Genomic DNA, 15390 nt, shown 5'->3' with positions numbered 1-15390 from the left:
CAATGGGAAAAAGTTGTGAGAGCCAAGAAAGTTTTACCCCTCAGACAATTTCAATCATCTCTAATACCTTCAATAAAGGTCAATACCTTAATAACCGATATTGAAAAATCGTGCTCGAATAAATCAAGTGGTTGGAATAATTTTACATCATTGTGACAAAAACAAGAACCAAATTGAAGAATTGATGAGATGTATCTATTTTTAACTCCTCATAATTAATGCGGTATTTACGTGGCGCAGACAGACATGTTTATTTACCGTATCATTATTTTTAAGTTTAAAGTTCAAACCAAACTCTCAAGACACACGGCAGCTTAAATCCGGCGGACCGAAAAAGCGTTTATTCTAATAGAACATCATAGAACTATCGTAAATCTATTACTCTATTGCCATTTAACTACGTAAATAGGATGATTGTAAGAGCTCCTTTGATTGTTTATCGAAGCTTATTTTATTTTAATAACTTCTTTAAAATAACGAAGCCATTCATCGTTGAGATTAAATCATAACTTTTGATTATTTGTATAACATGAAAAGGAAACGACTACATTATCTTGTAACTAGAATGGATACGATTATCGTTACTATTTTAGTTACAAAAAAAAATGGAAATAGCATTTCCAGTAGAACTGCTGCCCGTCCGTTATGAAATTGAATAAAATAGGAAAAGCAACGTGTGCGCTCAGCTGTCGATTGACAATAGTTATCGGCGCTCGAAATAAAACATTTTAAAGTGAAAATAATTTTGCTTTGTTAAACAATAGAGTATTAGGACCTACTCTGAATTATAGTTATATAATATCTCAGTTTATAGACATTTTTCCTCAAAAAAGACAATACAGTCACATGAGAAATGTTTACAATTTTAAAGAAAATATTATGCAAGTAGTTCGTCGTTCTTGTAATATTAATAATTTTATGAAAGTAATATTATATTAAGTATGTTATATAATATTAATCTAATTATAAATATATATAAAATAATATCTGGATTTTGAGTCATTATATATTAAATCTATACAGAACGGTCAAACTGTTCAGATTGTCAAATTATATTTTAAAGTATATTATTTTATTTTTCATGTACCAACACGACATTGATTATTATTATATTGAAAAAAAAAAGTGTTACAAAGGAAAGCTTATAAAAGTTCGCTGCCAGCCAAGAGTGTCAGTAAGCTTATAATATGTAGTAATATATTTAGTGTCTAAGTTTAAGCTTATGAATCGACTAATATTTTCGACTATATTTTTATACAATATTCACGGCTTTCTTTGATACAACAATATTTATTGACTGCCTCGTTGGTCTAGTGGCTTAATATAAGGCCGCAGACCCGGAGGTCCTGGGTTCAATTCCCAGGTAGGGCCAATAAAATGTTATTGGGTTTTTCTATCAGAAAATTCTCAGTAGCAGCCCGGAGTGTGGAAGTTAGAAGTGTGTACACCCCGTGTCTCGGAAAGCACGTAAAGCCGTTGGTCCTGCTAAAAATTTTTTTCCGGTCGTATCGGATTGCCGTCCTATCGGATTATGAGAGTTAGGGAATAGAGAGTGCACCTGTGTTTGCGCACACACTTGTGCACTATAATATCTTCTGCGTAGTTGGCTAATCTTTCTTGAGATTGGCTGCCATGGCCGAAATTGGTCTGGAGAACATTACTATATTTATTAACATAATAATAACTTACATTGAGGCTTAAATAAATACAACTCCGCTTTATTTGGTTGTAGATATGTTCAAATACGTCAGATACACCTTCATAGCTTGAGCATTAAAAGTCATTATGACGTTAAAAGTATAAACCAAAATTGTTATCTTCATTGAGACGAAGCGACCAAAAAATGTGACTGTACTTTGTAATAATTATCATTGAGTTAAATCTAAAAAAAGAAAGTCATGCTTCGAAATAATTTGTGAAACAACGATAAAAAAACATTGAAATACGAATGGTCGTTGTTGATAATATATTTATATATGATATAATCAGCAGAGAAATATTACCACTGGTAAAAACTTGTTAGTGGTTTTAGCCACGCGATTAAGGGGCGAGCTACTACCAAACGACTGGTAAGGAAGAACGAGAGCTACTTAACAACTCGCATGTGCATACGTACAACATAACATGTAAGACACGAGTACGCCCACACAGTACGAGTTGCTTGCTGCACTGTAGTAGTTGCGGTACTGCGTAGGCCGACTCGCATGTTAGCTCGCATTGTGTAAACCAGTCATTATGTATACAACTATCAATCCCGACTCATCATCGTATTTTGGTACAGTCCTATCGTGGTTTTCTTTATTAATTTAAACGACCAACTATAAAAGAAAAGCTGATGCTTAATTTAAGATAACATCAGAAGTAATATAACTTCTCGAATTAATCCCATCAAACATAGTTCTAGTTTCTACAAGTAAAATAGCCAGAATTTAACCTAGAAGGTCGTAGATTGGATCACATCACGACGTCACTTCTTGTGACACGTTAAAGTTTTAAATAACAAAATCAAAACTAAATGAAAAAGTTTAAAAAAAGACCTACCTAACTAAGTATTAAAACTTGTCGCATCACTGGCTCTACTAATTGCTAAAAAATTGCAAGTTTTTCCTTTAAATTGCTGATGTTATAATCGTTTTTTAAAAAAAGTTTTGCCTGAATTCTATCCATCGCGAAATTGAATAAAGCGTACCCGAGTCACAATTTTGGCATCAGCTGTTACACGACATGTTGAAATAAGTCGAGATTTCGTTAAAAATGACATTTTAGACAAGGGTTTCACATAACCTTTCTCAAATACAGCGAAATCCCTGTGTTTTGTATTCCCTACGCATCCTATACGATTTATTATATTTTTTGTTACGATAGAAGAATTGAAAATGCGTTACTTTATTGGTTTGTTAACAATAAAGTAACGCATTCTGTTTAAAAGATTACATTATAATCTTTATATATAAAGTTTTTGTGTTTATTTAAGTAGAACTCTGGCTTGTTTAGATTGGACCCTGTAGATGATTCTGCTATAGGGTCCCTCATTTTTTTTCACAAGGATATCTTAAAAAACCTATATTTTTACATATTTATTTAAGGCTTTTTGGATCAGAGCTCAATTGTTGAGGCGCCTTAATTGAACACCGTCAATTGTTGAGGCGCTAAGAACAATTAGTATTGCATAATCAGTATTACCCTCCATCGTTGATGACGTCAAGGACGGAAAACCGACTGTATTAAGTCAACATAGTATACTAAACATTTTACCGACGACAAACAATTCTAATAATAATTACATTTATAATTACATATATATAATATACTTACGTGTGCAATGTCTCGGTTCATCTGAAGCGTCTCCACAATCGTTGCTGCCGTCACAGAATCGATTTATCGGTACACATTTTTTATTAAAACACTGATATTCAGATATACGGCATTTACTGTCGTTGCCGTGTAAAACTGGCAGAGTTTCAGGCTCCGGTATATCTTTGTATTGATTATTGTTTTGGTATACCGCATTTGTCTTTTCTGCGACAACATCGCCGCCGGTCAGCTTTATCAGGATTATGATAATTGCTCCCAGTAACACTGAACTGATGTTGATATCTGAAACAATAAGAAATATTTTGAACATTTTGAAGATTGACGATATACAATATGCTTAAATACTATTCGACTCGCAAATCATTTTGTGTACAGTTGCTAATATCGGCCCATTTTTATAATTGAAACTTCATAATATTTGATGACTATTATGTATTGCTTTGGAACGTTAAAAAGTTAACAAACCAAATTGCATGCCAACCATTTTAAAAGATCTTTGTAACCTCAAGCCCGTCAACTTGGATTGCATATATAACTTGCTCTGGATCTCGAGTTGCTTTACCGACATTTAAAAACTGATAAGTACTTCAGAATATGGTAGGCGGTAAAATTCTCAAAGCCTCTAAAAATAATTTATCCAAATAGTGTTTTTTTTTCATAGAATACGTAGGTGGATGAGCATATGGGTCATCTGAACGCACATTGAGGACGTTGGTGACCACTTACCATCATTGGCATCGTAAGAAATATTAACCATTGCTTACATCGTCAATGCACCACCAATCTTGGGAACTAAGGTGGCTCACTCACCCTGCAAACCGGAACACAACAATACCAAGTACTGTTGTTTTGCGGAAGAGTATCTCATGAGTAGGTGGTACCAACCCAGACGAGCTTGCACAAAGCCCTAGCACCAGTATTTAAATATTTTAGTATAATAATTTGGTTTTATAATTGAAATTTAACGAATATTCTGTTATCGTGATTGACAAACAATAATTAACTCTAAAAATGACAGAACAATAATAATCGTAGTAATCAAGTAACATACCATTAAATTCTATTCGAATTAGTTCACAAAATACAAATTACGAGTTAATTAAAGGGAATCATAAAGTTAACTAATATTAGTTAGGTGTAGGAGCTGATTGAAATGTATTTAATTCAAGTTCCACGCTTACTCGTGCTGATTAGTAGAAGTTTGCTTTTAATTTAATGTTGATGTTATTGGAACGGGCATTACTCCAAAATAACGGTATATGTGATCGGAGGTAGTCGAATTCATATGAATCTTAACCGTAGTTTGTGGGTTTAAAATCGGACAAGGGTCACTGAGTTTTAATAAGCTTGTGTTAAGTTAGTTGCCACACTTTTGTTAAATGAAACTCTGTGATTTATTACAAATCAACAAACTCACATCGGAACAGCTTGGTGGAATAAGATCAAAAACTTTTTCTCGAGAGGAGAGGATGCTTTTGACCAGCAAAAATATCACAGTGTTCATTTTCGTACATTATATTTCATACATTTCGTAATGCTTACGTCAGCGAAAGGAAATGATTTAAAATTCTAATCAAAATATTTTATAAAATATAAATATTATATTGTTAAAGGGATACTTTGATGACAATAAATCTGCAAGAGATATTGAGTCCCAAGTAGCCATTTCCTATTAAATTACTCGGTAGTTAATATTGTTAATGAGAAATGGATCAGTGAGATGTGTTAACGTAACCGTAAAAAGCGCTTAGCTTTGCTTGAATTTGGACCACTGCTGTAACACTACAGTCCAATGGATTCGAGATTACTATATAATTGTCTTTCTAATAAGGCTAGAAAAAAATAATTCATCACGAGGAGACAAGATCAATAACAAGAACAAATGAATAACTGTCTTTAGAAATTAGTGTGACAGCACTTAGAATAAAATTAAAATGTCGCGTCACGTCGCGTTTCAAAGCTTCTTTTTGTAAAAAACGTGAGATCTGTGTGAGTGTGAAGGAGATAGGAAGAATAAAGTTTCTCTTCATCCACGCACATAAATTTTCTTTCTTTATATATAAATTCTATGTAAATTTATATGTTTCGTTAATCCTTATCAGAATTATAATTGTGTTTCCGTTTCAATGAATTCCTCGTGAAAATTATATAGGGAATATTATACGATATTCAACTGATTGGATATAGAACAATTAAAGTTTTTGATTAGAGCATATTCTATAATTATACCTTGAATAAATATTATTACCGGTTAATAATTCCACCCACGCGAAGCCAGGGCCGGTTATAAGAAAGCACTAAGCTGGGAATTTCGTTTTTTTTAAAACTTTCAGATGTTTTTATTCTTCCGAGGCTGAAAAGTAGAGTGAATGGAATGCTCCATTCCCCGGGAGGAGCTGTAATCAATCTTGCTTGGGACGTCTCAATGACACCTTTTCATAGTATCTTGTATTGGATTTGAACGAAAAAATTATTAAAAAGAAAAATGAACTGCAAATAATTTTGTCTACTTATTACAATTAAGATGCTAAATTATAATATATTGAACGGAGATTTTTTCTTAGGATTTTCATCATGATTAGTAAATTTTTACTTGATATTTTTATATGTGTATTTTTTTATTTTGTAAATTTTGTTAGGCCTTGAAAAGCTCCAAATCAAAACTTATTCTTCATTATTAAAATTATATGGCCTTAGCATTTTATCTTATTTGTATAAATAAAGCAAATATCTTCAAATTAATTTTAATAAAGAGTCATGTATGTTTGTTATTAATTTATGCGGACAGGTGCTCCGAATATTTACACTAATGCATTATAATTCATATAGTACAAACAACAACAACTTTAGTGATAATTATCTGTCATCTACAATTATAATTAATATGTTTGTACTTTGTTGATATTGTCAAATAAAATTAAATGAATATGACGTCATAAGACATCAAATATGGCGGGCGTTTGATATTTAAGGTTTTTTAACATATTGAGGTCTTTCGTTGTTTTTCTAATGTATACTTTACAAATATTGTAGTTTACATGTCCACAGTAGACTTATTTGTCACAAGAACACAAATTCATATTTGTTAAGTAACAGTCTACATTTTTAGGCCGGGTGAAAATGTAAAGCGTAGCTACTAAATATAAAAATTATACACTAAACTCAACCCGCATTGGAGCAGCGTGGTGGTATAAGCTCCATACCCTCTCCTTAGCCCTTAGGAGGCCTTAGCCCAGCCCTAGGACATTCAGAGGCTGGTACTAACTAACTGGTAATTACATACCATAAATCTACAAAAAATGCTGCAACTTTTGATAGAAGTTGTCTAAAAATACGTTTTATATAAATCATAAGTTTAGTCTTTTTTGTAGCTAGGCATTACAAAAAATTCGTCTCCTCATTTATAAGTATTTAGATTTTCATGATCCTGATTTGATTTAAATAAAGAACAAATATTGCATTGCCTGATTTCTTTTAATTTTTGCTATTTCATTCGTTTACAATTCTAAATGGCTTTAGATTCAACAATAATTCAAATACTTGTAAATTGAATCTGAATCAACACGCGTAGCGAAATTATTAAGAAAGGACGAAAGATTTCGCAATTTTCCATCGAAATTAAGATTGACTTTTCAGCCTTTGTGTAAAAATTTCAATTTATAAAATATAAATTGAAGATGAAGGATAAGAAATTAATATGCTCCGTTTTTCTACATTTTTTAAAATCAAAATGCTAAATAATAAAATATTTTCGTCTAGAGATATTCAAATCATATTACCAGTTTCTAATAAAAAAAATGTCTTAAAATGTTTAAATAATGAATATACCTTTTAATATAAGGTCATGCTAAAATTAGATTATTTCCTTAGGTAATTAACTATCTTATTTAGTTTTAAAGTAAATATAATTAAGAATATCAATGTAAAAGAATGTTCTTCATTTGAAACATGTATTGGCGCACCTTGGGGAATAGACCAACACGTATGCCGTGCGAGACGTAATACTTCCATTCATTTTTCCATCTATATTTCATTCGGTCTTTCTCTGGCCTTCTAACTATACTTAACAACTCTTGTAAAACGCTTATAAAATTGACTCCTCCACATTACAAATATTCATTTCATGATAATCAATTTCCAAAATCAAAGAAAAAATTTGTATATGTATTTCCAATTGTTTTAAAATTTTCATACAAATTCAAACCAAATCTTGTGAGAGTTTCCTTTGTAATCGTAAAATTTTCGCCTGTAAGAATAAATTGACTGAAGTTGAGAAAACTCGTCAAAACGAAGCTTCAGCGGACGATATTAATGTTATAAAAAGTAATTAAACTTCGGTTATAAATGGAATTATTTCGATATTTTAAAATTACCTCTCAAGCGCATTATTATATAGTAAGCAGTTGTATTTGTTAATATAACTAGTTACCCAGCTCTTTACATGTAAAATCAGAATTTTATTATAATACAGTTTTAGATATAGCGATATAATATTTTTTTAAGTAATAAGCTATTAAAATAGGTAATATGTAATTTATTTTGATAAAGGTCAATACTGTGCTAACTTTATTTACTATAAATTAATTAGAACTATTATCATAGACTTCATTTCCTCTGACCGTTAGCCCGCAATGAAACAATTCATGAATTAAATTATTTTGTTACTAGCTGGTGCCCGCGACTTCGTCCACTCTTTATTATCAACCATGTGTTTTTGAACAATACACATGGTTTTTTGTGTTTTATTTTAAAATTATCTTTAAGTGACGATAATTATTTCACTATCATCCGATTTCAATGAAACAAAGCCTAAATTACTGAGTTTCTTGCTGGTTCCTCTTGGTAGAATCCACATTCTGAACCAGTGGTAGCGCTTGACGGTTAAAAAGTACTTATAAAAATCTATTTAGATAAATTGACCTGATAAAGTATTATTTAAAGGTTACAAACAAAGTATAAACGAAGCGCTTGTAAAGTAATGATAACATTAAGGTAATTGTTTTATTTTTTATAATTGAATTTTAATGGTTGCTCTTGTTGAATGTAGTTATTTGACGAGTTGGCTTTCACATCTGTTGTACTTGTAAGGTGTTCATTCGTGAACATCACTTCTCAAAGGCTGAAATTCTGTTAAATGAATTTCATATTCCACTTTTATATTTAACGATATTTTGTGGAAGCGAATAAAAATACCTATAAAGCTTTATGCATTTATTTGATTCAGTACAAAGAACTTTGGATTTCAGATCACTTTGATACATCCAAATGATTATCATTTTTTATTTAAAACATTTCATATGTATAAAAAAATGCCTATAAATATCACACTGCTGGACTGGGCCTCCTTTTTGACGAAAAGGAATACTAGCAGAGTTATATCTGCATTATTAAGGTTTCCTCACGATGTTTTCCTTCACCGAGCAGAAGATAAACACAAATTAAGCATTTGAATATTTAGTTTTGCTCGCCCGGGTTTGAACTCGCAGTTATCGGTTAAGATTTACGTCTTCTAACCATTGAGCCATCATGGCTATATATAAAAATGGTATGGTATATCTGTATGAGATAAATAAAATCACAGGTAAACAAATCACTATGAAAGTTAAGCATTATTAGGTATAACGATAAACAAGTGGCTTCGCTCGTGCTTATCGTTATGTTTATCAGGAGAGGGGTAAAAAAAGGTAGCATATATCTTTCATTCTATGTAAAGGTAACCTCGGGGTTCAAGCTTTTTCCATACCGAATTTCATCAAAATCGATTCTGCGGCTTAGCCGTGAAAGCATAACAGGCAGAATTACTTTCGCCTTTATAATATTAGAATAGATTAGTTGAAAATCCTATATACTTTAATCGAATTGCAATTTTATATCATCTATTTATTTACGTTGGTTTTTCGAGAAATTATATATACTATCGGCTAGTGTTAGCTCGTTAATCAAAGTACATAGATATTATTTAATCGTATAAATACAGTTTTATTAACAGCTTTTATATACAGCATCTGCATTGGCCTCTTCTTGATGACAAGATTTAGAGCTTATTACACCACGCTGCTCCATTGCGGAGTGGTGGTTACAAAAGTCGCAAAATTTCAGTCTAAGAAATGCTTAGACTTTAATTTACTATGTTTTCCTGCACAAATCTATTTTAAATGAAATCAAAATCAAAGCTGAGATGGTCCAGTGGTAAGAACGCGTGAATCTTAACCGATGATCGTGGATTCAAACCGGGCAAGCACCACTGAATTTTCATGTGCTTAATTTGTAATTATAATTCATCTCGTGCTTTGCGGTAAAGGAAAACATCGTGAGAAAACCTGCTTGTATCTAATTTCACTGAAATCTGCCACACGTGGATTCCACCAACCCGCATTGGAGCAGCGTGGTGGAATAAGCTCCAAACCTTCTCTTCAATAAGGGACAGGCCTTAGCCCAGCAGTGGAATATTCACAGGCTGTTACGATAAACAATTAAATATATTATTTACAGTTTTTTTTATCATATAATATTTAAAAAAAATACAAGTTACCGGAGTTTAATTTTTTATTCATAATATTGCAATATTATAATAAAAGCGGATTTTATTTGACGGAAATTGGAATTATCCTGTCTGGCAAAGATATAATTCTTTGCAAAGACGGTAACTTGGTATTATCAGCTTATCTTTATTTCATTTATTTATATAAGACTAGCGTCAGAAACTTCTTCTGAAATATATAATTATATTTGTAGATTTCACACAGATTATTAAAAAAAACTAGTATGAACTACAACAAAAGTAATAGCCTGTATATAATGCCCTACGCCTGGTTATATTCGTCTGTTCTAAAGTTGACAGGAGAAGAAATGGAGCATTACCCATCATACTTGTCTATTAAGTTTAGTGGATATTTATTTCTTAATAGCTACAAAAGTAGCTACTGGCTAGGTTATAAGTCTGCAGATACAGAGATCCAGCGCCTAAACCAGAGATTGGTTATGTGAATTGCCATCCCATCGGATTATGAGAATGAGGGAATAGAGGTTGCACTACTGTCAGTGCTCAAACTTAAGCTCAATAATATCCTGAGCAGTTGGAATAACAATCACCATTATAAAATTATAGAGCAGAATTACATCCGATATATACAGGTTTTTTGGTGATATATTTCCTTCATCGTTTAGCACGAGATAAATTATAAACATAATATAGAACGTAAAAACTCATTGGGGCTTGCCATGCTTTGAATCTTCAATTGAAATCCAGTCGTTCTATCCACCATACCATTTCCATATTCTCCGCATAAGTAAATAGTAAAATGATGTCGATTTTAAAACATTATAAATACATATCCAGGAATAGCAATAATGGCTTTACTTATTGGAAACTTGTCAACTGTTGTACTATTTACGGAGATGACAGGCTTACAAAAACATCTGTCGTGTGTCAGCCTTGTTAACGTTCAACTTACTTCATTTGTTAGTTAAAACGCTTCATTTAAGGAATAAACGAGCTGATATACTTGTATGTATATGCTATGGTAATTTGTTTGACCGTCTCTTGGAAATAATTCCATTTCCAGGCATTCAAAATCTTTTTGAATTCAATTTCAAAACAACCTTAATTAGCAACTAACAAACATGTGCAGAATCAATATTTTTTTTTGTATTCTGAACAGGTAATAATAAAAAAATACAAAATTAAATATGATAACGGTTTATAAATTAAAAGTTCTATATAGCTTGAGACCTTTCATGTCGGAGAAAGTGAAAGTTACCCTGGTTGAGTCACTTATTTTATCGATTTTTAATTACTGTGACACAGTGTATGGTCCCAGATTATTGAAAAAGACCGAAAAAGCTGTACAAAGAGTTCAAAATGCTTGCACTAGGTTTTGTTTTGACGTTCCTAAGAGATCACATGTAGCTTCTTTCATTAATTGTCACAATATTTTAAACATGAAATCACGTAGGAAGCTTCATCTAGCAGTATCTTTACATAAAAATGTACGGAGCAAAAAGCCAAATTACTTATATCAAAAGCTTGACTGGCTAGAGAATAGAAAAGATAGGAGTGTCCGAGAAAATGAGATTAAACCATTAATTCCTAAACATAAGACAGTAGGATTTAAAGGTTCTTTCAAATATGCTGCAGCAAAAATTTGGAATAACCTACCACCTCCCTTACGTGAATGTCATTTTTCAATTGCAATTTTAAAAAAATGCCTTAAAGAATAATACCTTCGTCTACAAGTAGAAGTGGCTACGTAACAAAAACTTTACAAATTAATGCGAATGAAGCAAAATATGAAAGAATAGAATCCTAAAAACTTAGACTTCTCTTTATTTTTATTTAGTCATAGTTTCAATTGTCCTAGCCATGACGTACACGTAGAGTTATGGTTGTTATGATGCGAAGATGTGCATGCGTGTATTAAGTTTTTGTTGTTCTATTAATGTTCAGCTTTAAAATGTAGTTATTGATCTGGAGAAATTGCTTATTTAATTCTTTTTGTGCTATATAATTATGTCACCGGTTTCTCTTTTACTTGCTTTTATATCAGTTTTTGTTTTTTTTTTTTATTTTTTGTTTTATCATTTTCATTATACTTTAATATGATACGGAACGGTGCGGCGCTCTCAACTAAATCAACATAATATAGAAGGAGCAAGCTGAAAATCAGCGCTGGGCATAGCACAGCACATAGCTGAGCTTGCAACCAATTGCGATACGGTCGTCAATGAAAAAGAGTGGTAAATTAGAAAAAAATGTGTCCAGTATGAATAATTTGTATCTCATAAAAAATATGTATGTTTTTCTTAAGAGTTACTTTGTAATGTACGACCTATCTGAAGCAATAAATTTTTATTATTATTATTAAATGTAAATATTTTACAGACCCGCTCCCTTCTTTTTTTTAGAGTCCATGAGATGTATTCTTCGTGCAGTTTTATTAAAATAAGAAATAGAATTGAACTGAATTTGAAAACTTCTATAGTTCTTTTGACCGAATGTCGCCAATTTTGGCCAATTTTAAGGCAAGCATAGCATGTTGGACACATGTATATATGTGATACTTATGAACTTATATAAAACCGAATTCTCGATACAAATTAATCACATGGACATTGAGCATTAAGTAGTCAAAATGCTTAGAATTGAAATACAATAAAGTTAGTTACCGGCTTAGAATAGTACTCCCCCAATCTCATCCCGTGGGTGTCGTAAGAGGCGACCGAGGGACGGGGAAAAGGGGGGATGGGCAGCAGCGTCCCCTCCCCATAAACATTGCATAACACTGCGCTCGCCAACATGCCCACCCAGAGCGGCGAGTATGGGCAAACCCTCCTTAATGGCAGATGCGCTCAAAAAAAGGCCCCCAGTTACCGGCAAGCCCGCTAGGCCCGACCAAGGTAGCGGTCGCCGCATCGGCAGGGCAGGGGGTGCTAAGAATCACCGGTTCACGGCAGGCTACCGTATAAAACGACTTCACATGGCAACGTACAATGGACGCTCGATGAGGCTGGACCAACACCTCGTCGAATTAGAAGTAGAGTTAAGTCATATTAACTGGCATATACTGGGGTTATCTGAAGTCCGAAGACAGGGGGATGACTACTCTACTTGCGAAGGTGATAACCTCTCCCAGGGTGGTGTCGGTTTTCTAGTCAAAAAGAATCTCATTAGCAGCATTGTGGAAATCAGTAGTGTGTCGAACCGGGTAGCGTACCTTGTCCTAAAACTTTCCGACAGGTACTCCCTGAAGGTCGTACAGGTATATGCGCCAACTTCGACATACTCTGATGATGTGATCGAAGCGATGTACGAGGACATCGCAAAGGCCCTCAGCGACACCTCAAAGGCCCACTACAATGTTGTTATGGGAGACTTTAATGCTAAAGTGGGAGTACAAGATAGCGGTGAATCGAAAGTCAGATCTTACGGCTTGGACTGCAGAAATCACATTGGGCAAATGCTGGTAAACTTTCTCGAAGCGCATGGGGTCTTATTGATGAATTCTTTCTTTCAAAAGAAGCCTCAGAGGAGGTGGACCTGGCGAAGCCCCGATAACGTGACAAGGAACGAGATAGACTTTATCATTTCGAATTAAAGGCACATATTTAGAGATGTTTCAGTGATCAACAGGTTTAATACCGGAAGTGATCACCGCTTGGTTCGAGGCACTCTAAATATCGACTTCAAAGCCGAAAGATCGAGAATGATGAGGTCTACTCTCCGACCTACCATGCTTCAAGCTGCTCAAGGCTCCGAAAAGTTCCAAATGGAACTTCAAAATCAATTCACCGCGTTGGAAACCGTAAGCAGCATTGATGAGAAAACCGACACGCTGGTCAAAATACTGCAAACCACATCTCGCAAGTATTTTCCGCCACAGAGAAGAGACAACGCACTAACTCTCTGCTGAGACACTCGAGCTCATGAGAAAACGACGAGAACTACCATCGTTTTTGTCAGATAGAACCTTAAACCGAACAATAAAAACGCTGACGCGACGCGATCTCCGACGCTCCAATACCCGTGCCACCAAGGCTGCGATTGAGCAAAATCGGGGATCGAAAGTGTTCGCTCGCAAGTTTGGGAGGCCGCATCTGAAAAAACTTAAGACTGAAAATGGTGGGGTCGTTACCTCTAGGCCTGAGATTGTCGGAGAAGTAGAGAGGTTTTATGGGCAGTTGTTCTCTTCAAGATCGGATAAACCCGTGGGAATCGGTATTGATGACCAGCGCGCCCCTCTTATGCGCCATTTCTGCGAGAATCTCCCGGTAGTTGACCAAGGCGAGATTAGGGCGGCTCTAGAACAGCTTAAAAACAACAAAGCTCCGGGAGATGACGGAATCACAACAGAGTTGGTTAAGGCCGGAGAGACTCCAGTCCTGAAAGAGCTAGCAAGCCTCTTTAATTCCGTCATCCAACATGGCAAGACCCCGGAAACGTGGAGCGGGAGTGAGGTGGTACTGTTTTTCAAGAAAGGTGATAAAACCCTCTTGAAAAACTACAGACCAATCTCCCTCCTGAGTCACGTGTATAAGCTGTTCTCAAGAGTCATCACGAACCGTCTCGCCAGACTTGACGATTTCCAGCTCCCAGAGCAAGCCGGCTTTCGATCAGGCTACAGCACCGTGGACCACATCCATACTGTTCGGCAGATTGTGCAGAAGACCGAAGAGTATAATCAGCCGCTGTGTATGGCATTTGTGACTCATTGCAGAGATGTCATATCGACTGGAGATATATCGAGGTACTGAGATGTCTGTACTACGCCGCTACAATGACTGTCCACATCCAGGACTGTAAGACGAAGGCGATCCAACTGCGCAGAGGGGTGAAACAAGGGGATGTAATATCCCCGAAACTGTTCACCAACGTGTTGGAAGACGTTTTCAAGACGCTGGATTGGACTGGGTATGGAGTCAATGTAAATGGCGAGTACATCTCACACCTTCGATTTGCCGACGATATCGTCATCATAGCAGAGTCGCTGGAATAACTCACCGAAGTGCTGCGTAGCCTAGGCGAGTCTTCCCGGTGTGTCAGTCTCGGTATAAACTTGGACAAGACCAAGGTCATATTCAATAGGCATGTCGTGCCGGGACCGATATACGTCGAGGGGAAACCTCTCGTAGTTGTTAGTCAATATACCTACCTAGAACAGATAATACAAGTCGGTAGGAACAACTTCGAGAAGGAAGCCGATCGAAGAATTCGCTTGGGATGGGCAGCATTTGGCAACCTTCGTTAAGTCCTCAAGTCGTCTATACCGCAATGTTTGAAGACGAAAGTCTTCAACCAATGCGTCTTACCTGCCATGACATACGGTGCCAAAACGTGGACACTAACTGCGGGACTTAGCATGCTATGGAGCGAGCTATGCTCGGAGTATCTTTGAAGGATAAGATCAGAAATGAGATTATCCGGAAAAGAACCGGAGTCACCGACATAGCTTGCAAAATTAGCAGGCTGAAGTGGCAGTGTAGGACCGATGGCCGTTGGAGCAGACGAGTCCTAGAGTGGAGACCGCGAATTTGCAAGCGCAGCGTAGGGCGCCCTCCAGTCAGGTGGACCGACGACCT

The 15390-nt window shown here is 35.0% G+C and overlaps 1 protein-coding gene across 1 annotated transcript in view; it reads right to left on the bottom strand.

Annotated features, from left to right (window-relative positions):
- LOC126769950 (uncharacterized) overlaps nt 1–15390 on the bottom strand; it is a 148353-nt gene that overhangs the window by 118611 nt on the left and 14352 nt on the right. Inside the window, exon 2 of the mRNA XM_050488983.1 lies at nt 3316–3597. Coding sequence (XP_050344940.1) covers nt 3316–3597 — 282 coding nt within the window. The remainder of the gene's footprint in view (nt 1–3315; nt 3598–15390) is intronic.

Source organism: Nymphalis io, chromosome 8 (assembly GCF_905147045.1).
Source record: "Nymphalis io chromosome 8, ilAglIoxx1.1, whole genome shotgun sequence".
Lineage (NCBI taxonomy): Eukaryota > Metazoa > Arthropoda > Insecta > Lepidoptera > Nymphalidae > Nymphalis > Nymphalis io.
This window is presented reverse-complemented; position numbering and strand designations above follow the sequence as displayed.